Source organism: Salmo trutta, chromosome 1, assembly GCF_901001165.1.
Source record: "Salmo trutta chromosome 1, fSalTru1.1, whole genome shotgun sequence".
NCBI lineage: Eukaryota > Metazoa > Chordata > Actinopteri > Salmoniformes > Salmonidae > Salmo > Salmo trutta.
The window spans coordinates 41,845,309-41,873,057 of NC_042957.1; the positions used below are offsets into that span (position 1 = coordinate 41,845,309).

General features: G+C 44.3%; 1 protein-coding gene across 3 annotated transcripts; it reads right to left on the bottom strand.

Moving 5' to 3' along the window:
* Nucleotides 1–439: 439 nt before the first annotated feature.
* On the bottom strand, nt 440–27,749 carry LOC115196093 (manganese-transporting ATPase 13A1). 3 transcript variants are annotated; one of them, XM_029756653.1, is made up of 25 exons: nt 27,052–27,749; nt 26,724–26,813; nt 26,171–26,434; nt 25,698–25,853; nt 24,471–24,540; nt 16,288–16,394; nt 14,619–14,748; nt 14,330–14,385; nt 14,068–14,194; nt 12,735–12,872; nt 12,449–12,569; nt 11,969–12,126; nt 11,657–11,832; nt 9,717–9,827; nt 7,401–7,526; nt 7,131–7,239; nt 6,451–6,644; nt 5,623–5,719; nt 5,180–5,370; nt 4,981–5,095; nt 4,497–4,693; nt 3,641–3,783; nt 3,306–3,417; nt 2,914–3,057; nt 440–1,789 (listed from the first exon to the last, which is right to left on the bottom strand). In XM_029756653.1, exons 1-25 carry the CDS (start codon nt 27,379–27,381, stop codon nt 1,679–1,681), a joined length of 3,573 nt encoding a protein of 1,190 aa, XP_029612513.1. In that variant the 5' UTR covers nt 27,382–27,749; the 3' UTR covers nt 440–1,678. The 3 variants fall into 3 exon arrangements, with proteins under 3 accessions (XP_029612513.1, XP_029612504.1, XP_029612523.1); XM_029756644.1 differs by having other exon boundaries at nt 5,177–5,370; XM_029756663.1 differs by lacking the exon at nt 26,724–26,813 and having other exon boundaries at nt 5,177–5,370.

Sequence of the window (27,749 nt, forward strand, 5' to 3'; positions counted from 1 at the left end):
AGATAAAATGCAATTGTGTTCGTTGTCCATAGCTTATGCCTGTCCATACCATAACCCGACCGCCACAATGGTGACATCAGCAATCCGCTCGCCCACACGACACCATACGTGGTCTGCGAGGCCAGTTGGACGTACTGCTAAATTCTCTAAAACGACGTTGGAGGCGGCTTATGGTAGAGAAATTAACATTAAATTATTTGGCAACAGCTCTGGTGGACATTCCTGCAGTCACCATGCCAATTGCATACTCCCTCAAAACATGAGACATCTGTGGTATTGTGTTGTGTGACAAAACTGCACATTTTAGAGTGGCCTTTTATTGTTCCCAGCACAAGGTGCACCTGCGTAATGATCATACTGTTTAATGAACTTCTTGCTATGCCACACCTGTCAGGTGGATGGATAATTTTGGCAAAGGAGAAATGCTCACTAACAGGGATGATTATCAAATTTTTTATTTCAGCTCATGAAACCAAAACTTTACGTTTATATTTTTGGTTTATGGGTGGCCCGTACCACATTCATCATGACATCATCCCACCTCTGTTGTCAGTATAGTAATCTCATCACCAAAATCAACTACTAGATTTTAATCTGTCACAATAGATTGCCAGTGTAGCAAGCAAGAGTGCACCAGATATTTTTACATTTAGCAGATGCTCTTATCCAGAGCGACTTACAGTATTGAGTGCATACATTTTTCATACTGGTCCCCCATGGGAATCGAACCCACAACCCTGGCATTGCAAGTGCCATGCTCTACCAAGCGAGCCACACGGGACTTAAAGTCCTCTCAAACATAAAACAAAAGGATCTGAAGGCTTTTCTTGTGGCCTCAACTTGACTTCCAGTTCAAATGTATGCAGCTCACTCATCACTTAAAAAATATATGTTCAACCCCTATGTAGGTATAGTAGGCAGTGCACCAATGGAACATGACAAAGTAGCACTTGACAAAAAAAGCACCACTTGTATTTTTTGGTCTTTTATAAGTCAGTAAGAGTTTTATCTTTTTACAAAATGAAGAAGAAAAAACTAAATGGAAAAAAATCAAACACTTCGCAATTCTCTTGGAGAACGCCCTGTTGTGTGTGTGTGTGCATTTCACATGGGCCGGCACACAATCTCAAACGCCACACAATACTGCTGTCTTCTTGGCCTTCAGTGATAGAGGGAGGGATGGAGAGGGGGAACGGGAAGGCAAGAGGGGGAGTCTAACTAGACCTGGGTATCCAATAGTATTTATTTTCTTTCAAATACTTTAGCTGCACTTGTTTCAGCTTGCCTGGCGCAACGGAACAGTCCCAAAAGTCCAAACCCTGCTTATCTGGGGCTCCTGGCAGGATCAACCAAAACGCTCAAAGTATTCGAAAGAAAGCAAATACCATTTGAGGCCAAGTTTGTCTCTAGCATAAAATAAATATAATTTTAAATACATTAGTGAAGAGGGGGAACAGAGGGACAAAGCAGGACAGTAGAGAGATGGGGTAACATTTAGGGGTGTGGTGCAGCAGTACTGCGTGTCTGCCTGACATGCCTAGTCCATCTCCTCAGCTGTCTTGTGCGTCACATCAGCCTTCAATCTTTTCCTCCCTCCACAAGTCTCCTCAAACCTCTCCCTTTACAGTTTGGTTGCTGAGGGCAGCTGGTTGCTCAAGGCAGCTGTTGGCATGGCGATTCAGGAAGGCAGCCTCAGGGTTCCTTTTCCCAGCAGGAACTGCAGAACGCGGTCGACCAGCAGGGCAGCGACAAAGTCAACCACTAGGACGCGGGCAATGACTAGCTTGAACTGCAAGGGAGAAAACACATAGATTATAATAATTTATACATCCTTTTGCGCCGTTTTCCCAGACACAGATTAAGCCTAGTCCTGGACTAAAAAGCAGTTAAATGGAGAACTTCCAAACATATTACTATAAACTTTGTTAATTCATTATAAAAAGGTTATAACAAGTTATGAAGCAATACATCAAAGCAATCACACAAAATGTGTCTGAAAGTACAGATATTGGATCTTAATTTGACCCGTTTCATTGCAGGAGGAAAATAATCAAGCAGGAGTTGAATGTTTGAAGAAATATTTTGAATCACCGCCAGGGGGCAGCTGGAAGCAATGTTTATGTACAATGCAATAGCGTACCTACAATGTATCTTAGCCTGCAGGTTCACGGTGTGCCAGTTCAAGGAGCCTATGCAGGCTCTATGCAGGCAACAGTGCGTCTCGTGTGAATTCTTATGTGGATTATAAAACATTTAAATATTTGTTGGGGCTATATGTATTTTTTGTTAGGGAAAATCCTTTTTTTTTATCAATTGTTTTATTATATGTTCAAGGCAAGCAATAGGCAGAATCAATTATTGGTGGCCTCAGTGCCTGTGTGGTCCAGCGTCTACAGCGTCTACATATCTGACCCCGGGACAGATATGCCTGTGTCGGCATTGTTTCAAATCCATCCCACTGCCTCTTCAATAAAAGCAAAACAATTACGAAAAACACACTCTTTAAAAAATACCTTTAAGAAATAATAAATCATCGGACAAATAACAATTAGATTGTGAGCTCACATCCAACATAAAACATAATTATAAATAATATAAGGTATGCTAAATTGATTAATAGAAAATGCACAGACCTAGCAAGCAACAATAGACTGTGAAACAAACAGTAGCCTATTATTGGTTTTCACACCTTTCATTATGTGACAATAGATAGGCTAATGGTTAGCCTACAGAATATGAACAAATATAGCCCCACTGGTCTGAAAAACTCGACTGCTCCCGCAAGGAGAAAGAGAACTGCTGCTTTTCAGTTAACATAACTACTATAAATCACGAAGCTCATTTGAATTTCCTAATGAGCAGGACATTTTTGTGATCAAATTAAGATCCGACATCTGTATAATATATGCTGACCTCTGTTGGTATATCTACAAGAGCAAACTGCTCGTTGAATTCAGGCGAGGATCCTGAGAGAAGGCCCACGATGGCCAGACCTGAAAGGGCGATACTCCATAGCAGCGGTCTGTTCTCACTCAGAGACTCCATGAAAGGATGGCCCTAGAAAAACACACAGTATTAGTGGAATACATGTGTTATTCAATGATGGCTAGGATAAGTACTGCATAGTCTATCCATTGTATAGAAAATGGGCCACATTTTTTATTAGGTATCCCTTATGTAGGCTTAATGAAGCCTTCATAAGCCCTATATAGAAGCCTCAAAAATATTTTATATGCAAAGAAAGGCCTTATAAGGGATCATGAAGGCTACATTAAACCTAAGACATGGAGGAGGATGAGCAGTACCTTGTAGTTAATGGCAAAGGTAGCCATCTGCATGGCCATAGACATTATGTACACTGTGCTGTTGATGAGACTGGGCTCAAACTCTTTGTACAGGTCCGCAAACCGCTCCGCCCTAAAAGATAAAGGACAACAGACAGAGGATTATGAGAGGGGATATTTGGACTGGTTGGAAACAAGACAATGTCAATAATTGTAAGGTGAACATGTACGGTTAGTACTGTATGGGCGCAAATACAGTATGAGCAAGTCTGTAGGTATCTATAGTGTGTGTGTTTGTGTGTGTGTGAGAGAGAATGTGTTTGCACGCTTGCATGTGTGTATGCATGTGTGTGTACCTTGGAGGACTTCTGCTCTGCGCTCCTTTGTACAGGTATACCAGACTACAGAAGTGAACAGCAAACTGCAGCAGTACTGTCAGAACAGTGTACAGGTTGAAGATGTTAGGTAAGGGCCGCTCTTTAGACAGAGTCTTCAGGGGCTGGACAGGACAAGAGAAAATAGGATGAAAACTTAAAAGGGCGCTTTCACATCTCCCCTGTATGATCCATTTCCTGGAGCGTTTGGTGCCCTGAGCCGCACTATAAAGCATGTGTGAAACACAAATTAATCCTGGCTAAAACGAATCCTGGACCTGCATTTGTAACGGGTCCAAGATCCAGGACCAGAGTATCAGGAGTCACATGGAACTTTTTGCCAATTGTAAACAAGCTAGCTCGCTAACGTCATGTAGAATGTGCGTCTTGCTAATCGCACCCTGAAATGGTTATTTTCAGGTCTTGTGAAAGCAAAACTTATTTTGTAGAATTCTCACACTCTCCAGGAAAACGGACCAGGGCACCGAATTTAATGGGAAAACCCCCTAAGTTGAGTTAGAGGCTTAACTTGAAACTACACCTGTTAGCACTAGGGCTACATAATGATATGGTTTCCTACCAATCACAACTACAGTACATGCATTACATGGATGTCACAGGTTCTTTCTTAATACTCTTTCCTCGATTCCTTATGTCCTTTCCTCCTAAAAAATGTCTGTCGGGAACTGATGAAAGGATTCAAGGAAAATAAACGCTTCCCTCTGACGTTTTGAGGAGGCAGGGAAGGAGGCAGGGAGGAGAGGACACAAGGAACTGAAGGAAGAAAAACTATCAAGAGAAAGCACTACAGTATTTTTTCCTCCATGTGACCTTTCACCTTTGACCTGGAGATGAAGAGAAAGCAGCCGGCCAATAGCAGGCCCTGTAGGGTGGCCTGGAAGTCACTGAACTTGACCCCCTCCAGGTAGAGGACAGACTGGCTGTAGGCCAGCACCAGGGCGTTCAGCGCCAGGATCTTAAACATCTGTAGTGTGGTCACCAGCGTACAGCGGCCCTGCTTTATCACGTGGCAGACTAGGCAGGAGGAGGTGATAAAGAGGGAGAGGGAGACCGTGTGTGAGTGAGAGAGAGAGAGACAGTGAGTGAGTGAGAGAGAGACAGTGAGTGAGTGAGAGAGACAGTGAGTGAGTGAGTGAGTGAGTGAGTGAGTGAGTGAGTGAGTGAGTGAGTGAGTGAGTGAGTGGGCGAGCGAGCGAGAGTTTGTGTTAATTTGTGTTTGTATACAGTGTGGGTGTAAACAAAAACACATTTTATAAAATTTAAAAAAATGTGTATTGATTATGTGTGTGTATGTTCCTCACTGCACTGTATGGAGGACAATTTGGAGGTGAAGGGGGCAGCAATGGAGGCATCTCCCAGTTTCACTACTTGTATCTGATCTTCTTCCAGCTCCCTTAAGACTTGACTAATCCTCTCCTACAACAGAATAAACACCAAATGGTTAACAACACGCGCAATCACCTCTCCCTCTCTCCCTACCCCAACACACACACGCACCACCTTCTGTGCAGCTAGCTGCTCCTCTCTCTGGGCCATGACCCTTTGCCTGGCTGCCCTGGAGGTCAGTTTGACCCCTGAGCTGGTGACCGGAGGTAGGGAGGGTCTGGAGTCGGCTGCTGGGGTCTCCTTCTCTCTGCCCCTCTTCCTCCTCTCAGGCATACGCTCTGGAGCGTTGGCCAACAGAGCCACACCTGATGGGGGGAAAGGGGGAGGGAAGGAGAGAGGGTAGGGGGAGGGGGGAGAGAGAGAGAGAGAGAGAGAGAGAGAGAATGGTCACAAAATGACACACATATAGCGACATTGTTTATGATAAGAGGATGGCATAAATTTCCCTACTGAGACAATAAAGGTTGAATTGAAGGTATCATGGTCTAAGACAGGTGTGTTCGTTAACGTTGCTGAATATTGTGCACAGCTTTGAGTGACATGTCAAGTGACCTCACCGATATGAGAGTGTTTGAGTGCTCCGACGTCATTGGTCCCGTCTCCGCACATCAATGTTGTATAGCCCAATCCTTTAAGACTAGTGATTACAAACTCCTGCAACACAATAACAATACACACAGTTAGCACAAAACTAGCCTCAAAATATACCGCCAGTTCTTGAGTGTTGCTTGTGCACCGAGTGTACAAAACCCGAAAAACATTTTCCTAATATTGAGTTGCACCCCCCCCCCCCCCCCCATTCTTGATACACACAGGAAACTGTTGAGCATGAAAAACCACAAACCAGTGCATCTGGCACCTACTAACATACCCCGTTCAAAGGCACTTAAATATTGTGTCATGCCCGGTAGCCCTCTGAATGGCACACATACGCAATCCATGTCTCAATTGTATCAAGGCTGAAAAATCCTTATTTAACCTGTCTCCTCCCCTTCATCTACACTCCCCAATAAGGGATCATAGCTTTCAGCTGGATTCACCTGGTCAGTCTGTCATGAAAAGAGCATGTTTTCATAATGTTTTGTACACTCAAGAATATATGTAGTCCATTTTTTATTATCTAATAAATTCATTACATCAACAAAAATTTTGTAAAATAAGAACAATTGGAATTGAAAGGTAATCAAATCAAACAAAGCTTTATTGACACAAAAATAGAATTCAGTGGCAGTGTCCAAAATTGAACCCTATTTAATCCCTATACTGTATAGTGCACTACTTTTGACTAGAGTCCTATGGGCCCTGGTCAAAAGTAGTGCACTAGAAAAATAGTAGGGTGCCATTTCTGACATAGCTAACGTCTATATGGAGGCAAGGAGACTGACCTTCTGTTTAGGGCTGACCCGTGCGAACACCCGGACATGCGGCAGGAGGGCGTGGAGCAACCGGGTGTCACTGGTCAGTCTGGTTAGCCCCTCCCCCGTCACACACAGATCATACTGATCAACCAACGAGGGGACAGATGGTGGGGGCAGCGGAACACACACACTGCCGTCTATAGACTCCCACTGCCACTCACCTGGAAGGAACAACGGCACAAGTTACCGTATTATAGGGCATTCTTAAAAAAGCGACACACTACACCTGGGTTAAAAACATACATATTATGTCAAATAGTCTCAAGTACTTAAGGTGCGCTTGATTTGGTTTGCATATTATTCCATTGTACTGGGGCGAAGTAGATCAAGTGCAGCTCAAGTATAATATATATGCATTTGACCCAGGTCTACAACACATGCACGGTCCACTATAAATCCCTTCATTACAACAATCATATGGCTATATCATCAATGGATTAGTCTGTAGATTAGTCTAGTACAGAGCCCTCCAACCATGTTCGTGGAGAGCTACAGTCCTGTCTGCTTTCTGTCCAACCCCAGTTGTAACTAACCTGATTCAGCTTATCAACCAGCTATTAGAATCAGGTGCACTAGATTAGGGTTGGAGTGAAAACTGACAGAATAGTTTTCAGATCAAGCATAAATTGGCTCTTAGTTTTCCCTACCCTGGTTGGGTCTGGCCTGCAGTATGAGTGTGTGTTCCTTCTGGATGAAGTGGAGCTCTCTGGCCACATGGCACGCTGTTAGAGGGTTGTCGCCTGTTATCATCACCACCTGAGGGAGAGACGGAGGAGAGGAGGGTTATGTGTATGTCTGGTGTATAGTGTGTGCGCGTGACTGAGTGACTGCGTGCATGGATGTGCCTGATATTATTGTAATAATTGTAATCTGTGTGAATGTGTGTGAGCGTGAGTGTGTTGAGACAGCCTCCTCACATGATGCGATGCCTCCTGGATCTCTTTAATGACAGCCTTGCTGTCGGTCTTCAGGGGACACGAGACGACCATGAAGCCGGCAAACTGCAGGTCACACTCCAGAGCATCACGAGTCACCTCCCGCACCTGTACAGACAGCCACAAAGCACCCATTCACACAAACAACCAACCCCTGCTGTAAAAGAGAGACACCCTCAACTAACCGCTTGGCTGAGGTTCACTAAAGCCTTGCAGCTAACGTGGTACTTTATTTATCTCGAAGACCCAGAACTACCCCACCCTCTCTTTCGGCTGAGTAGCTGGGTTGTTGAGAGTATTGAAATAGCGTGCCACGTTAACTATGAGGCTTTCGGGAAACTCATCCCCTCACACAGAGCAGGACAGGACCGATAGATGAGTTAGGTGAGTTAGACAGGACAAGTAGGTGAGATAGGTGAGTTAGAGAGAACAGGGCAAGACGGGTGAATTAGACAGGACAGGACAGTTTATTAGGTACACCCATCCAGAACAGCCTGAACTCTTTGGGGAATGGACATGTTGCTCAATTAGTATCAAGGGACCTAACATGTGCCAGGAAAACATCCCCCACACCATTACACCACACCACTAGCCTGTACCGTTGACACTAGGCAGAATGGGTTCATTATGTTTACACCAAATCCTGACTCTGTCATCAGAATGACACAACAGGAACCAGGATTCGTTGGACCAGGCAATGTTTTTCCACTCCTCAATTGTCCAGTGTTGGTGATTGCGTGCCCACTGGACCTGCTTCCTCTTGTTTTTATCTGATAGAAGTGGTCATCTGGGTGGTCACCTGCTGCAACAGCCCATCCATGACAAGGATTAACGAGTTGTGCGTTCTGAGATGCCGTTCTACACACCACTGTTGTACTGCGCCGTTATTTGCCTGTTTGTGGCCCGCCTGATAGCTTGCACGATTATTGCCATTCTCCTTCGACCTCTCTCATCAACGAGCTCTTTTCGACCACTAACTGGATGTTCTTTGTTTGTCGCGCCATTCTGTCGTGCATGAGGGCGGTCGTTTCTGAGATAATGGATCCGGCGCACTTGGCACCACCGATCAGACCACGCTTAAAGTCGTTTAGATCACTCGTTTTGCCCATCCTATAACGTTCAATCGAACAGTAACTAAATGCCTCGAAGCACTGCCTGCTTTATATAGCGATCTATTTTCGTGAACATGGTGGTGTACCTAATAAACTTTTATTTTGTACCCCTTTTTCTCCCCAATTTCGTGGTATCCAATTGGATCGCTGCAACTCCGGTAAGGACTCGGGAGAGGCGAAGTTCGAAAGCCATCCATCCTCCGAAACACAACCAAGCCGCACTGCCTCTTGACACAATGCACATCCAACCCGGAAGCCAGCCGCACCAATGTGTCGGAGGAAACACCGTATACCTGGCGACCTGGTCAGCGTGCACTGCGCCCGGCCCGCCACAGGAGTCGCTAGTGCGCGATAAGACAAGGATATCCCTGCCGACCAAACCCTCCCTAACCCGGACGACGCTGGGCCAATTGTGCGCCGCCCCATGGGCCTCCCGGTCGCGGCCGGCTGCAACAAAGCCTGGGCGCGAACCCAGATTCTCTGGTGGCACAGCTAGCACTGCGATGCAGTGCCTTAGACCACTGCGCCACCCGGGAGTCCCCAAATGTAACAAATTTTGACCAAGGGATCCATGGAATAAGTATAGAGAGTGTTATACAATACAATGTAATATTATTAATCTACAATTTATGTTCTTAACCTTGGGCAACATGGGCCTGGGAGGCTAACATATACTCCACCAATTATCAATTTCTCAACTCAATACTTATTTTCCCCAAATGTATTATTGTAATGTTTTTACACAAGTGAACTGTCATTTAAGCTTTAAAATTGCTACGTTTTTCCTCTCTGCCCCATGGAAAAATGCTCTGCCCCATGGAATATGTAGCGTTGCAGGATATTAGCTTTAAATCTGCAATAACAACAATTATCTCTGCCACATGACAAAATGTGTAGAATTGCAGGAAATGTACTTGAAAACGAACGTTTTCTCTCCAATGCTAAGAGGCAGGTCTTCCAGGGCACAAAATTTGGGTCGTCCAGCCATGTACAACCGACGTCATAGTAAAACTCACTGTATGCTATCTTTTTATCTCACGTGAGTTGTGTTCTGATTATGAGGGGGTCCCTGATGAATTTGCTATCACAAAAGGGGTCCCCGGCCGCAAAAAGTTTGAGAAACCCTGAGTTAGATAGGACAGGACAGGTAGGTGATAGGTGAATTAGACAGGACAGGTAGAGTTACCTGTTGGTGGCTGAGGTGTCCGATCTCTCTGTATCCCAAGGCCAGAACCCTGGCCCCTTCTCTGGACATCTCCCTGTGCACCTGGTCATAGCTGGCTGGGCACTCTGAGAACTACAAAAACAAACAAATGGTTAGAACAATGATAATGACGCAAAGAAAGTGTAATAAGCAGGTTGTAACTGCAGCAATGACGTATCTACTCAACACTGAGATGATGTACTTCTATATGAAGTGTAGTACAGTAGACATGTATTAAAATGACCATAAAGATACAGTTGAAGTCGGAAATATACATACACTTAGGTTGGAGTCATTAAAACTATTTTTTTCAACCACTCCACACATTTCTTGTTAACAAACTATAGTTTTGGCAAGTCAGTTGGGACATCTACTGTGTGCATGACACAAGTACTTTTTCCAACAATTGTTTACAGACAGATTATTTCACTTAATCACAATTCCAGTGGGTTAGAAGTTTACATACACTAAGTTGAATGTTCCATTAAATAGCTTGGAAAATTCCAGAAAATTATGTTATGCCTTTAGAAGCTTCTGATAGGTTAACTGACATCATTTGAGTCAACTGGAGGTGTACCTGTGGATGTATTTCAAGGCCTCCCTTCAAACTCAGTGCCTCTTTGCTTGACATCATGGGAAAATCAAAAGAAATCAGCCAAGACCTAAAAAAAAAAAAAATTGTAGACCTCCACAAGTCTGGTTCATCCTTGGGAGCAATTTCCAAATGCCTGAAGGTCCCACGTTCATCTGTACAAACAATAGTACGCAAGTATAAACACCATGGGATCACGCAGCCGTCATACCGCTCAGGAAGGAGACACGTTCTGTCTCCTAGAGATGAACGTACTTTGGTGCGAAAAGTACAAATCAATCCCAGAACAACAGCAAAGGACCTTGTGAAGATGCTGGAGGAAACAGGTACAATAGTATCTATATTCACAGTAAAATGAGTTCTATATCGACATAACCTGAAAGACCGCTCAGCAAGGAAGAAGCCACTGCTCCAAAACCGCCATAAAAAATCCAGATTACGGTTTGCAACTTAACATGGGGACAAAGATCGTACTTTTTGGAGAAATATCCTCTGGTCTGATGAAACAAAAATGGAACTGTTTGGCCATAATGACCATCGTTATGTTTGGAGGAAAAATGGGGAGGCATGCAAGCTGAAGAACACCATCCCAACCATGAAGAACAGGGGTGGCCGCATCATGTTGTGGGGATGCCTTGCTGCAGGTGGGACTGGTGCAATTCACAAAATAGATGGCATCATGAGGCAGGAAAATGATGTGGATATATTGAAGCGACATCTCAAGACATCAGTCAGGAAGTTAAAGCTTGGTCGCAAATGGGTCTTCCAAATGGACAATGACCCCAAGCATACTTCCAAAGTTGTGGCAAAATGGCTTAAGGACAACAAAGTCAAGGTATTGGAGTGGCCATCACAAAGCCCTGACCTCAACCCTATAGAACATTTGTGGGCAGAACTGAAAAAGCGTGTGCAAGCAAGGAGGCCTAGAAACCTGACTCAGTTACACCAGCTCTGCCAGGAGGAATGGGCCAAAATGCACCCAACTTATTGTGGGAAGCTTGTGGAAGGCTACCCGAAACATTTGACCCAAGTTAAACAATTTAAAGGCAATGCTACCAAATACTAATTGAGTGTATGTAATCTTCTGACCCACTGGGAATGTGATGAAATAAATCACTCTCTACTATTATTCTGACATTTCACATTATTAAAATAAAGTGGTGATCCTAACTGACCTAAGACAGGGAATTTTTACTAGGATTAAATGTCAGGAATTGTGAAAAACTGAGTTTAAATGTATTTGGGTAAGGTGTATGTAAACTTCCGACTTCAACTGTATATTAAATTATACATTAAATGTTAGTATTCTATTTAAAACAATGATTTTTACCATGTCCCTGAGTGTCTCTGGAGCTCCTTTGACAGTGGAGACATAGCAGAGGTCAGTGGAGCCCAGTTTCTCATAGGAGGCGAGGACAGACATCCTCTTCAGAGCACTGGCAAAGTGGAACCGCTGGTGGATCTTCAGGCCTGGGGTCTTTATACCGCGAGCAAACACCTTTTCATCTACACCACAGAGAGAGGGACAGAAGGGTAGATATGATGCAAACATATGGAGACACACACTTTCACTTCTGGTGTACAAAGAGGAGACAGAGCAAAAATCCTGAGGTGTACACACACACACACACACACACAAAACCTTTAGTGAGGGTCCAGTCAGCAGCAGTGAGCATGGCCTTCTCCAGGGGGTCGCCTACCAGCTGTCCGTCGTCAAGGGTAACTAGTGAGTGACACGTAGCAACCACCCGATGCGTTTCCACTGGGATCTCTGACACAGGCATCACTTCTTTCCCTTCTCTGGAGGAGTTTAGAAAAGGTTTACAAACAAACGTAAAAACGAACTTCATATTCTTCCAAAGATTTTAATTTGATTAAATAATACTAAAAACGTGTCAGTTGCTCTGTAAATGTCACTCCTCAATATGACAATACTCACAGTATGACACCAGCGCATAAGGGCATTGGTAGCCACTTTACTTAACCCAGACCGTTACAATGCATTATGATGCCATTATGAATCCTTTCAAATGTCTTAATATCATCAGGTCCAGTCTGTCTTTGTAAAACTTTGCAACAAAGAAATGGATCATACTGGAAAATCTAAAAAAATAAAGTGTACCTGAGGCCTGCGACCCCCTGCACAACCAGATGGTCGCTGGTCAAGGTGCCCGTCTTGTCAAAGCAGCACACCTCCACCTTGCCTGCAAACGGGATCCTGAAGGGCTCAGTGCAGAACACATCTATGAAAGGGAGAAGAAAGAAAGGGATGAGTCAAAAAGCAGAACAGCGAGGTGGACTGGCATCATTAAGTACTAGAAAACATTACCATGCCAGTTTCAGAACCACTTTCACAACACATACATCCACATACCACCCCGCCCGCCACACACACACTGTTGACTCACAGAGCTTGGCCAGAGCGATGAGGGATGTGTTGACTGCCAGAGACAATTCTATAGGGAGCTCAGGTGGAACCACGGAGGTCAGGATGAGAGTACACTCCAGGAACAACTTATACCGGTTCCTGCTAGGGTCCTTAGTTCCTGCAGGGGAGAGCACACAGATTTGCCAGTTCGTGCTGTGAGATGTTACCCCACTCTTCCACCAAAGCACCTGCAAGTTCCCGGACATTTCTGAGGGGAATGGCCTTAGCCCTCACCCTCCGATCCAACAGGTCCCAGACGTGCTCAATGGGATTGAGATCCGGGCTCTTCGTTGGCCATGGCAGAACACTGACATTCCTGTCTTGCAGGAAATCACGCACAGAACGAGCAGTATGGCTGGTAGCATTGTCATGCTGGAGGGTCATGTCAGGATGAGCCTGCAGGAAGGGTACCACATGAGGGAGGAGGATGTCTTCCCTGTAACGCACAGCGTTGAGATTGCCTGCTACGACAACAAGCTCAGTCTGATGATACTGTGACACACTGCCCCAGACCATGACGGACCTTCCACCTCCAAATCGATCCCGCTCCAGAGTACAAGCCTTGGTGTAACGCTCATTCCTTCGATGATAAATGCGAATCCGACCATCACCCCTGGTGAGACAAAACCGCGACTCGTCAGTGAAGATCACTTTTTGCCAGTCCTGTCTGGTCCAGCGACGGGTAGGTTTGTGCCCATAGGCAACGTTGTTGCCGGTGACGTCTGGTGAGGACCTGCCTTACAACAGGCATACAAGTCCGCAGTCCAGCCTCTCTCAGCCTATTGCGGACAGTCTGAGCACTGATGGAGGGACTGTGCATTCCTGGTGTAACTCAGGCAGTTGTTGTTGCCATCCTGTACCTGTCCCGCAGGTGTGATGTTCGGATGTACCGATCCTGATTATTAATATTAATAAATAAAGTTATACTGCATGTAGTCAAGAAAAACCTGCTGCTCTCTCCTGACTTCAGGGCCTATTTGTTTTATAGCATTTTATAAAGGAGGAATTTGTGTTTAAGTCATGTTTTTTTTTTTATGAATAGGGCCCTTCGGCAAGACTGTCAATGTTCAGTAAAAATGTTTAGTGAGTACAAGAATCTCTCCTTAAATTGTCTCTTGGCTAATAAACTACCGCCATGATATAAACAAACTGTATAATGGAGAAATGCTCTAAGTAGGACTAACTGTGCTTCTGCATTGCCTGTTCCATGGGGTTTAGAATGAAGAACTTTGTGACAACTGCTGACATAAAAAGGGCTTTATAAAACACATTTGATTGATTGATTTCGTTGCGTTGTTCACTGCATCCCTCACCTTCCACCCACACATAGCCAGCAGCAGCGATGGCGAACACCAGGAGGAAGAGGATGAAGATGAATGTTTCCAAGTTGTTGGCTGTCACCCTCTTCACTCCAAACAAGATGGTCCTCAGCAGTTTACCCTGTAGACAGGCGTGGTTAACAACACCAGGGTTGTATTCATTACTGAACACCGTAGCCAAACATTTTGCAACAGAAAATGAAAACAAGCGGTTCTTATAGGACAAGTTCGGTAGTCAAGGGCAGCAGCCCCTCACCTGAGAGGTATAGAATCCGGTTCGCAACACATAAGCCACACAGCCATTGTCCACAGCTGCAGAAAAATGAAAAATAAGAAAAACAAACTATTATGATTTGCTCTTAGTGAGACAAGATAGATACAAGGGCAGATTCAATCCATCTATTCTGAGGCTGAGATGACAGTTGAAACATAATTGATCTAAAATATAGATTTGTTTTTATATTGATAAGTGATAACAAAATATAGATTTAAAGTGCTTTATAATTATAAGTGAATAATATACAGCATAGTAGGTAGGAACTGACGTTTGAGTCCTACAGTGGCACGGAGCGGGGGGCTATGCTGCACCACCTTAGTCCCACCCGAGATAATGTGGAGGCGGGCATCACCCTGAAGGTCCAGTACCCTCTTTGTATCCAGATCCTCCACCGGCTCCTAAACACACAACATGGTGGAACTTCAAATTAAAAACTACTTTTAAGGATTAATGGAGCCTATGATTTATAAGCATATGATTTTGCTAAATGATTTGTGGAGCAACTTTGATATTCTATGCGTATGAAGTCTTTATGAATGATCTATAGTAACATTCCCATTGTTTTGACAATCTACAGTGATCATCCTTGAGAAGTTTCTACAACTTGATTGGAGTCCCACAACTGACAGTGCATGTCAGAGCAAAAACCAAGCCATGAGGTCAAAGGAATTGTCCGTAGAGCTCCGAGACAGGATTGTGTCGAGGCACAGATCTGGGGAAGGGTACCAAAACATTTCTGCAGCATTGAAGGTCCCCAAGAACACAGTGGCCTCCATCATTCTTAAATGGAAGAAGTTTAGAACCACCAGGACTCTTCCAAGAGCTGGCCGGCCGGCCAAACTGAGCAATCGGGGGAGAAGGGCCTTAGTCAGGGAGGTGACCAAGAACCAGATGGTCACTGACAGAGCTCTAAAGTTCCTCTGTGTATGGGAGAACCTTCCAGAAGGACAACAATGTCTGCAGCACTCCACCAATCAGGCCTTTATGGTAGAGTGGCCAGACAGAAGCCACTCCTCAGTAAACGGCACACGACAGCACGCTTAGAGTATGCTAAAAGGCACCTTAAGATTCTCATACCATGAGAAACAATATTCTCTGGTCTGATGAAACCAAGATTGAACTCTTCGGACAGAATGCCAAATGTCACATCTGGAGGAAACCGGGCACCATCCCTACGGTGAAGCATGGTGGTGGCAGCATCATGCTGTGGGGATGTTTTTCAGCAGCAGGGACTGGGAGACTAGTCAGGATCGAGGCAAAGATGAAACGGAGCAAAGTACAGAGAGATCCTTGTTGAAGAGCGCTCTGGAGCGCTCAAGACCTCAGACTGGGTCGAAGGTTCACCATCCAACAGGACAACGACCCTAAGCACACTGCCAAGACAACGCAGGAGTGGCTTCGGGACAAGTCTCTGAATGTTGCTGAGTGGCCCAGCAAGAGCCCGGACTTGAACCCAATCGAACATCTCTGGAGGGACCTGAAAATAGCTGTGCAGCAACGCTCCATATTCAACCTGACAGAGCATGAGAGGATCTGCAGAGAAGAATGAACACTCCCCAAATACAGGTGTGCCAAGTTGTAGCATTATACCCATGAAGACTTGATGCCGAAATCGCTGCCAAAGGTGCTTCAAAGTACTGAGTAAAGGGTCTGAATACTTATGTAAATGTGATATTTCAGTTTTTAGATTTTTTATACATTTGCAAAAGTGTATAAAAGCCTGTTTTTGCATTGTCATTATGGGGTATTGTGTGTAGATTGATGAGGAAAAAAACGATTTAAATCAATTTTAGAATAAGGCTGTGTAACGCAACAAAATGTGGAAAAAGTCTGAATACTTTCCGAAGGCACTGTATATTGTCCAGATAGACTGCATTGTTTTACATGGTTGTTATCTAGTCTAGTATAGTACTGGACAGGCTTCCCGTCTGTCTGACCTTCATCTGAGGAACTGACTCTCCCGTCAGCATGGCCTCGTCCACGATGCAGCGCCCTCTCAGCAGCAGCACATCACATGGAACCAAGTTCTCCTGGGGAGAGCGGCCTGGGGGGAAGAGAAAGACAGATATATACTGTGTCAAACCAACATGAGAATGCTGTTCTTTGACTACAGCTCAGCATTCAGCACCATAGTATCCTCAAAGCTCACCACTAAGCTAAGGTTCCTGGGACTGAACATCTCCCTCTGCAACTGGATCCTGGTCTTCCTGACGGGCCACCGCCAGGTGGTGAGGGTAGGCAACAACACATCCGCCATGCTGACCCTCAACATGGGGGCCCCTCAGGGGTGTGTGCTTAATCCCCTCATGTACTGACTGTTCACACATTAAGTTTGCCGACAGCATGACGGTGGTATGTCTGATCACCGACGACGATGAGACAGCCTATAGGGAGGAGGTCAGAGACCTGGCAGTGTGGTGCCAGGACAACAATCTCTCCCTCAAAGTCAGTAAGACAAAGGAGCTGATCGTGGACTACAGGAAACGAAGGACCAAGCACACACCCGTTCACATCGACAGGGCTGCAGTAGAGCGGGTCGAGAGTTCCTCGGTGTCCACATCACTAAGGATCTATCATGGTCCAAACACACCAACACAGTCGTGAAGAGGGCACAATAACGTCTCCTCCCCCTCAGGAGCTGAAAAGATTTGGCATGGGCCATCAGATCCTGAAAAAGTTATACAGCTAAACCATTGAGAGCATCTTGACTGGCTGCATCACTGCTTGGTATGGCAACTGCTTGGCATCAGACCGCAAGGCGCTAGAGGTAGTGCGTATGCCCCATTACATCACTGGGGCCGGGCTCCCTGCCATCCAGGACCTCTATACCAGGCGGTGTCAGAGGAAGGCCCAAAAACTGTCAAAGATTCAAGCCATAGACTGTGCGGTAGTAGAGAGAACAGTCTATAACCAACAGGGCCCTGAACAGCTTCTACTACCAAACCATACGACATTAAATAGCTAATCAAAATGGCTACCCGAACTACCTGCATTGACCCTTTTTTGCACTAACTCTTGTACTGACTATGCACACACACTGGACTCTACCCACACACTCACACATACTAACACCAACACAACATATGCCCAAACACACACTTTCAAACTCACCACATACACTACCGGTCAAAAGTTTTAGAACACTTACTCATTCAAGGGTTTTTCTTTATTTTGACTATTTTCTACATTGTAAAATAATAGTGAAGACGTCAAAACTATGAAATAACACATATGGAATCATGTAGTAACCCAAAAAGTGTTATATAAAATATTTTTGGATTTGTTTATGAGATTCTTCAAATAGGCACCCCTTGCACTGATGACAGCTTTGCACACTCTTGACATTCTCTCAACCAGCTTCACCTAGAATGCTTTTACAAAAGTCTTGGAGTTCCCAGATATGCTGAGCACTTGTTGGCTGCATTTCCTTCACTCTGCGGTCCGACTCATCCCAAACCATCTCAATTGGGTTGAGGTTAGGGGATTGTGGAGGCCAGGTCATCTGATGCAGCACTCCATCACTCTACTTTTTGGTAAAATAGACCTTACACAGCCTATAGGTGTGTTGGGTCTTTGTCTTGTTGAAAATCAAATGAAAGTCCCACTAAGCGCAAACCAGATGGTATGGCGTATCGCTGCAGAATGCTGTGGTAGCCATGCTGGTTAAGGGTGCCTTGAATTCTAAATAAATCAATGACAGTGTCACCAGCAAAGCACCCCCACACCATCACACCTCCTCCTCCATGCTTTATGGTGGGAAATACACAAGTGGAGATCATCTGTTCACCCACACCGCGTCTCATAAAGACACGGCGGTTGAAACCAAAAATCTCCAATTTGGACTCCAGACCAAAGTACAAATTGCCACCAGTCTAATATTCATTGCTCGTGTTTCTTGGCCCAAGCAAGTCTCTTCTTCTTATTGGTGTCCTTTAGTAGAGTTTTTTAAAGTAATTTGACCATGAAGGCCTGATTTCACACAGTCTCCTCTGAACAGTTGATGTTGAGATGTGTCTGTTACTTGAACTCTGCAAAGCATTTATTTGGGCTGCAATTTCTGAGGCTGGTAACTCTAATGAACTTATCCTCTGCAGCAGAGGTAACTCTGGGTCTTTCTTTCCTGCGGCGGTATAGGGCTATCTTAGGGCTATCTTCTGTATACCACCCCTACCTTGTCACAACAAAACTGATTGCCTCAAAAGCATTAAGAAATTCCACAAATTAACAAGGCACACCTGTTAATTGAAATGCATTCCTCATGAAGCTGGTTGAAAGAATGCCAAGAGTGTGCAAAGCTGTCATCAAGGCAAAGGGTGGCTATTTGAAGAATCTCAAATATATTTGTTTTACACTTTTTTGGTTACTACATGATTCCATTCGTGTTATTTCATAGTTTTGGTGTCTTCGCTGTTATTCTACACTGTAGAAAACAGTAAAAATAAAGGAAGTAGGTGTCCTAAAACTTTTGACCGGTAGTGTATGCTGCTGCTACTACTGTATGCCGCTGCTACTACTGTCTATTATCTATCTTGTTGCCTAGTCACTTTACCCCTACTTACAATGCATTCGGAAAGTATTCAGACCCCTTACCCTTTTCCACATTTTGTTACATTACAGACTTCTTCTAAAATGTACTAAATAAATAAAAATCCTCATCAATCTACACACAATACCACTGATGAGTTCTGACTATAAACTTGAAATATTGTTAATTATCAGGTATCCTATTGAAATATTGAGTGCCATAGTCTAGTTTCCACACCAGAAGTGAATGGTTATCTGTAAGCTTGGAATGTATTGAGTAAAGGAAGGGCAATCATGTAGCAGGTCACATTAAGGGAGAAGGAACAGTTTATGGCCCACATCCCTTACTTTCCTGCCTAGCAATAAAGATGTCATATTTCGAGAAAAGGAGGACGTCACCCAAATTGGGGTATATATATACTACCACTGGTGGAACCATGTCTCTGTCTTATGCAGCTGAATAAACTTGTTTTAAGCTTTACTAATCGTCTGTGAGTTTTACTAGGTTCATTTAGAACCTAACACCACATAATGACAAAGCGAAAACATTTTTTTTTACATTTTTGAAAATGTTATAAAAATAAAAAACAGAAATACCTTATTTACATAAGTATTCAGACCCTTTGCTATGAGACTCGAAATTGACTTCAGGTCTGAATACTTTCCGAATGCACTGTATATGTACAGTACATGGCTACCTCAATTACCTAGTACCCCTGCACATCGACTGGATACTGATACTCCCTGTATTTATACACATTTTATTTTCTACTCCCTATATATAGCCATGTTATTTTTACTTGTTATTCGCTGTGTATTTCTTCCTCTTGTCACTATTTAGATTTTACAATTTTGTATCTTATCTTTAACTCTGCTTTGTTGGGGCCTCCTGAGTGGCGTAGCGGGCTAAGGCAATACATCGCAGTGCTTGAGGCGTCACTACAGACCCGGGTTCGATCATAGGCTATGTCACAGCCGGCGGTGACCGGGAGACCCATGAGGTGGCACACAATTGGCCCAGGTTCGAGTTAGGGGAGAGTTTGGCCGGCCGGGATTTCCTTGTCCTATCGCGCTCTAGCGACTCCTTGTGGTGGGCCGGGCACGTGCAAGCTGACTTCGGTCGCTAGCTGGATGGTGTTTCCTCCGACACATTGGTGCGGCTGGCTTCCGGATTAAGCGAGCAGTGTGTCAAGAAGCAGTGAGGTTTGGCAGGGTCGTGTTTATGGAGGACGCATGTCTCTCGACCTTCGCCTCTCCCGAGTCCGTAGGGGAGTTGCAGCGATGGGACAAGACTGTAACTACCAATTGGAAATCACAAAATTGGGGAGAAAAAGGGGTAAAAGAAATACAACTTTTATAAAAATAATTAAATATACACTACCGTTCAAAAGTTTGGGGTCACTTAGAAATGTCCTTGTTTTTGAAAGAAAATCACATTTTTTGTCCATTAAAATAACATCAAATTGATCAGAAATACAGTGCAGCCATTGATAATGTTGTAAATGACTATTGTAGTTGGAAATGGCTGATTTATTTACAGAATATCTACATAGGCGTACAGAGACCATTATCAGCAACTGTCACTCCTGTGTTCCAATGGCACGTTGTGTTAGCTAATCCAAGTTTATAATTATCAATTAGCATTGATCGTTAGAAAACACTTCTGCAATTATGTTAGTGAAAACTGTTGTTCTGATTAAAGAATCAATAAAACTGGCCTTCTTTAGACTAGTTGAGTATCTTGAGCATCAGCATTCGTGGGTTCGTTTACATGCTCAAAATGGAAAGAAACAAAGACCTTTCTTCTGAAACTCATCAGTCTGTTCTTGTTCTGAGAAATGAAGGCTATTGCAGGGGAGATACAGAACTTAACTCTCCTGGTGTGAGCATCCTTGGGGGAAGACAAAGTCATATTCACACTGTGTCAAACTGGCTGGGGCTCGATCTCAATTAGTCTCTCCACGATTCCTCGCATCTCATCTCCTCGCCTCCTTCTCAACAGTATTCGAGGACAAAGTCCAAGGTCCCTCCCCTTTTTCTCCAATGCATTTTAAAAAGGAGGCGAGGACGTACGATGTGTGAAATTAAGGAAAGATGGTTTGAGAAAGAGCCAGGTTCTAGACAGAGGAAATACTTTGGAACGGGAAGGGTTAACAGACTTTTTAAAAAAAACATATACCACACACACACACACACACACATGAATGTGTGTATGTATGTATATATGTGTGTGTGTGTGTGTGTGTGTATAAATATACACACACACACACACACACAACCTTTAACTAGGCAAGTCAGTTAAGAACAAATTCTTATTTACAATGACGGCCTACCAAAAGGCCTCCTGCGGGGACGGGGGCTGGGATTAAAAATAAAAATTAAATACAGGACAAAACACACATCACGACAAGAGAGACAACACAACACTACATAAAGAGAGACTTAAGATGACAACATAGCATGGCAGCAGCACATGACATCACAACATGGTAGCAACACAACATGCCAACAACATGGTAGCAACACAACATGGCAGCAGCACAACATGGCAGCAGCACAAAACATGATACAAACATTATTGGGCACAGACAACAGCACAAAGGGTGAGAAGGTAGAGACAACAATACATCATGCAAAGCAGCCGCAACTGTCAGTAAGAGTGTCCATGATTGAGTCTTTGAATGAAGAGATGGAGATGAAACTGTCCAGTTTGAGTTTGTTGCAGCTCATTCCAGATGCTAGCTGCAGAAAAAATGAAAAGACGAGCGACCCAGGGATGTGTGGGCTTTGGGGACCTTTAACAGAATGTGACTGGCAGAACGGGTGTTGTATGTGGAGGATGAGGGCTGCAGTAGATATCTCAGATAGGAGGGAGTGAGGCCTAAGAGAGTTTTATAAATAAGCATCAACCAGTGGGTCTTGCGACGGGTATACAGAGATGACCAGTTTATAGAAGAGTATAGAGCGCAGTGATGTGTCCTATAAGTAGCATTGGTAGCAAATCTGATGGCCGAATGGTAAAGAACATCTAGCCACTCGAGAGCAACCTTACCTGCCGATCTAAAATTACGTCTCCGTAATCTAGCATGGGTAGGATGGTCATCTGAATCAGGGTTAGTTTGGCAGCCTGGGGTGAAAGAGGAGCGATTACAATAGAGGAAACCAAGTCTAGATTTAACTTTTAGCCTGCAGCTTTGATATGTGCTGAGAGAAGGACAGTGTACCATCTAGCCATACTCCCAAGTACTTGTATGAGGTGACTACCTCAAGCTCTAAACCCTCAGAGGTAGTAATCACACCTGTAGCGAGAGGGGCATTCTTCTTACCAAACCATATGACCTTTGTTTTGGAGGTGTTCAGAACAACGTTAAGGGCAGAGAAAGCTTGATGTGGAGTGTTTAACACAAATCCGGGGAGGGGCCAGCTGAATATAAGACTGTATCATCTGCATATAAATGGATGAGAGAGCTTCCTACTGCCTGAGCTATTTTGTTGATGTAAATTGAGAAGAGCGTGGGGCCTAGGATCGAGTCTTGGGGAACACCCTTGGTGATAGGCAGTGGCTGAGACAGCAGATGTTCTGACATTGTACACTGCACTCTTTGAGAGAGGTAGTTAGCAAACCAGGCCAAAGACCACTCAGAGTAGGGCTGGGCAATATATAGAGTTTTTTCTATATATTCGAGTGCGATATGGAAAATGCCTGTATCGCAAGAATCGAGGCTCTGTTATAATGTTGTAATGTTTTACAAATGCAGCATCTCACTGTCTCTTCTCTGTCAGTCCAATGACGAATCATGTCCAAATTGCGTGACAACACGTGCACAGAGGTTATCCATCAATCACAACCCAAGACAGCATTTCACAAATTGTTACCACCCCGGAGAAGTGTAGCGGCGGTAAGCGTTCCACCAAAATGGAAAGTGAGGAAGTGAGCTTAGCCTGTCATGAGGATGAAATCATCCCCCAAAAGGGCAGCAATGATTTTTTCAGTAATATAGAAGTGGTTCGGGTTTAAGAGGTCTGATGTTCAGCAAATGAATGTCCTGTGCAAAATGTGTCGAAAGACAATTGCTACGAAAAGCAGCAGCACAGCCAACCCCTTCCATCACCTGCAACTGAAACACGCGGTGGAATGGAAGGAATGCGTGAGACTACGCAATGCCGATTCCAGTCACCCGATTCCCAAAACGTCTGCTAAAAGACAAACTACCATAGCCGCATCATTTTCAAACGTAATCCCTTATGACAAGAAAAATTTGAGGCGGAAGGAGATCACGGATGCAGTGATGTATTAAATAGCGAAAGATATGGTTCCAATGTTTACAGTAGAAAAGCCAGGCTTTAAAAAGCTGCTAGATACAGTTGGCCACAAATATCTGCTGCCAAGACGTAAGTATTTCACAGAAGAAGCCCTGCCGCGATTATACACTGCTACCTGCGAAAGAGTGGCAGAGAAGCTGGCTAGTGTTTCTTATTTTTCCACCACAGCCGATCTATGGTCAGATAGAACGTCAGAGCCATACCTAAGTTTGACAGTCCACTACATAAATGAAGACTGGAAATTGCACAAAGTCTGCCTCCAGACGTCTTACTTCCCCGATGATCATACGGGTGAAGTAATATGCCAGAGAGTCTCAAAGACTCTCTGGCATCGTGGAAGATGAGCGAAGACCGACAGGTGTACATGACAACTGACAGCAGGAGCAACATGATAAAAGCATTGCGATTGAACAACTGGACCCGCCTGCAGTGCTTTGGGCACAGGCTTCACCTCGCCATCGGTAAGTATGACATTGGATAATTAAAGTGCATTCAAAAAAGTTATGTTCAGGCCAGCTAATGTGTTAGTAGTTGTGTCATTCTGCCAATCGAATAGGAAATAACCACAGGCTGTTTAAATTATAACAACAAATTAACTAAATTAATACATTTCGATCAAAATGATTTTATAAATTACATATTCAAACAGCTAGTGGTCAAACATTCCTAAACAATAGAATAGAAGTGTGGGTGTGTGTTGTTAACTTGTGTTGTTCATTTGTTTTGCACAAATAGGCCTTGAGGCCTTGTATATTTTTTATTTTAATAAAGAAAATTCAGTTAAGAATTATGTCTTGGACTTTTTTTATTTTGTTTAGAGAAAAACAAGAAATCGAGTTATATATCGTGAATCGTCCAAACCTCAAAAAAATTGAGAGATATTACTTTTAGGCCATATCGCCCATACCTACCTCAGAGACACCAATACTCCTTAGCCGGCCCACGAGAATGGGATGGTATACAATATCAAAAGCTTTGGCCAAGTCAATAAAAAAAGCAGCACAACATTGCTTAGAATCAAGGGCAATGGTGACAGCATTGAGGAGCTTTAAGATTGCAGTGACACATCTATAACCTGAGCGGAAACCAGATTGCATACCCGAGAGAATACTATAGACATCAAGAAAACCAGTCAGTTGATTATTGACAAGTTTTTCCAACACTTTTGAAATACAGAGCAAAATAGAAATAGGCCTATAAATTAGGATCAGCTTGATCTCGCCCTTTAAATAAAGGACGAATCGTGGCTGCCTTCCAAACAATGGAACTTTACCTATTGAGACGATGTCCCCGGGGACTAGTTCATCACTGGACACAGGCCTCCACTTCCTGTTGCGGTAAACCTGTTGGGAAACATGGGCACAAACGTGTAAATATCAGGGGCCTGTTCAGTAGGGAGAAAATGTCTTGACACAGTAAAATAGGGAGGTACTAGCTACACTTTTTCAATAATATGAACACACATATATGTTCGTTTCCGTTTCAAAACATTTTACACGGTGTGCCCTACTGAACACGACATGGACAGATCTATATAAATCCAGATCAAATCGATAATTTGGTTAATGCAGCATTTCCCAAACTAGGGGTCGCAAAACTCCTACATGGGCGGCAGGTAGCCTGGCGGGTAGTAGCGTTGGGCCTGTAACCGAAAGGCAGAAACTGAAAGGTTGCTGGATCGAATCCCCGAGCTGACAAGGTAAAAATCTGTTGTTCTACCCCTGATCAAGGCAGTTAACCCACTGTTCCCCGACCGCCAATGACGTGGATGTCGATTTAGGCAGCCCCCCACACCTCTCTGATTCAGAGGTAGGTTAAATGCAGAAGACACATTTCAGTTGAATGCATTCAGTTGTACAACTGACTAGGTATCCCCGTTTCCCCCAATTGTGGCTCTAACTTGTGAACGATATGAGCTATAGGCTATTATGACCATATTCCTGCAAGCTAAGACTCTCAGGAACAAGTATGTGTCTTCTGTTTCCCTCTACCACGCACAAAAGAATGACTCGTTAGAACCGAGTGGACAGAACCAGCCACCAAATCAGACTGAGGGGGATATTCTGGGAGAAAAGATTATCATAATTGAAAGCAATGATGGTGTTCTTTTCTACACAGAAGATCATACACAATTATTGGCTGATGATTTTCTGATGCATTTCAATCACTTCAAACCATACTTCTCTCAGATTGAAGTACTGCCAGACTGATTTGCCATAGACCCAAATAAAGAAGTAAACATTGGCTGTTGATTACATCATTACATCACGCAAAAGAAGTTTACCAAAATGGGGTCTCAGCCCAAAAAAGCTTGGGAACCCCTGGGTAAATGAGTCTGATGCTAGTATATAATGGAAGTCAGGGCCTTCGTTCTACAACTCTAAAATAACAAGGCTCTGGTAAGAATTTGTTGATCTGCACTTGAGCAAGAAGAACAGGCACCTGTTCATATCATCAAATATCAAACGACATGATTTACGATAAAGGTACAGTAGTTCACCTGGATCATGTAGGGTTTGTTCCCCATGCGTCGTATCTCAGACATATTCCTCATTTGCTGTTGTACCAGAGAGGCTTCGAAGGCTACCAGCATGAAGAGAGTGAACACGCTGTAGTACCAGTACTCATCCAGACACCACAGACCAACACAGAACACCTGAGGAGAGAGAGAGCATCCATCTGTACACCTGTTGAGCGGTACTGAGCTGGCCTGGTTGACGCATCGGCATCCACCATAGTTGCTAGAACTGTACTAGAAAGGACCATGTGAAAAGAAAATATCTGAGCTTGTGCAGTACGGTTCAGGTTAGCACGATAGTACTGAAAGGGTATTATTATTGAGTCAATACTATCCCATATGCCCTTAAAGAGATCAATATAGAAAGTGAAAGAAAGAGACTTGAGAGTGATGTTACTACGTGTCATATTACTAGACAAAACAGCACGCAAATATGCAAGCACACGCGCACACACCTGGAAGACGAAGAAGGGAGCGGTGGCTCTCTCCCTGAAGAGTTCCAGGAAGTCCGGCACCACCATCTCAGCGCGGTTGGTCCCATAGCGCTTCTCGGCGGAATGCAGGTCTGTCTCCTCCTGGTAGCCTCGCCAGGTCTGGAAGAAGCCCATTGGCTGTCTGACGGGGAACGACACAGGGAGGAAACACTTCCTCTCCTTGCTGTCGAAGATGTAGCAGATCTTCTGGAACTCAAAGGAAAGGATTCCCTTACCATTCTCATCCTGAGGAGAGAGCAGGAGAGAGATAGAGAAAGAGAGCGAGCGTGTACATGAGTTAAAACACACACACACACAAAAATGTGCTATCCAAAAAGCAGTATAACTGACTTGCATAGAGATGTTAAGAGGACCATTCTGACGCCATGCATTGCCCACAAATTTCAACCAGTGTACCTGGGTCATGTTCAGCACAGCACACTGTAGCAAAACGTTTTGCAACAGTTACAAACGTTTCTCCTCATTGAACACAACCATAAACAAGGTGTAGGCCAGGGGAACAAGGCAAATTCACCTTGTCGCTCTGCAGTTGTACCAGCTCAGCAGAACCGTTGTTGGGGGTGGGTATAACCTTAGCCAGGGTGGCCTTGTGTGGGTCTGGCTCCTGTTTATACACATCGATTCACAGCATGTGAGCAATTCACATACTCTGACAGACACAGCCTTATAATCAGGTCAAAACTTTCTGGACATGGGCACAACTCACTTACACAATTTCAAAATGTCCTTGTGTAGAGCATAAAATAATGCTAACTAGAGTGATCACCAGTTATGTTGGGCAGTGTTAGTTCAATCTCCAACACCTAATTCCAAAACAACTGCAGATGATCCCTCCACTTTACCTTGGAGCAGGTGAGCCAACAGTGCGCGTGCACGGACCAATAACCGGAGAGCGCTGTGAGGACGTGCGCGATCCCGATGGCGGCGAGAGCAAGTAGGCCTGCTTCTGGGTACTCGGAAGTACCGTACACTCCGAGCCACACGTACAACCACCCAGGGTACAGCACGGCTAAAAATGGTAGAATCGTGCCGTGGAATAGCCGGGGCCTGCGCCGGTACAGCAACACTGAGCTAACGTTCTCGTCGTCAGTCTCGGCGCTGTCATGCTGGCTGTTCATTGAGGAGGCATTTTGCTGGTTCCCCGGTCCCTGATTCCCGTCCTCCGCAACCATATTCCCCAGTTTCTTAGTCGCGTTCGTTTTTGTCCTTCTCTCTCCGGGCCCCCTCTATCCTCCACCTGCCCCCTAGCTATTAGTGTCGGTGGTAAGGCAGTTTCACACAATCCAGTTGTTTCAGTCCAGTGTCAGGTCCAGTTTTCTGAATCGGCTCGTTCTCACACAGCTGCTTCCGTGTACGCAACCACGTAACGAAACGTGTCCTTTTTGCTGTCGTGTGGTTATTTCCTGCCGATTTGATCACATTTGTTTGACATCAAATATCCTCAATCAAGTGCATATTAAAATGAGCATTTTAAAAGCAGGGTTTAACAAAATACAGGTTAAAATATCACAGGACAATCGGTTGTTTTTCCTTTAAGAAA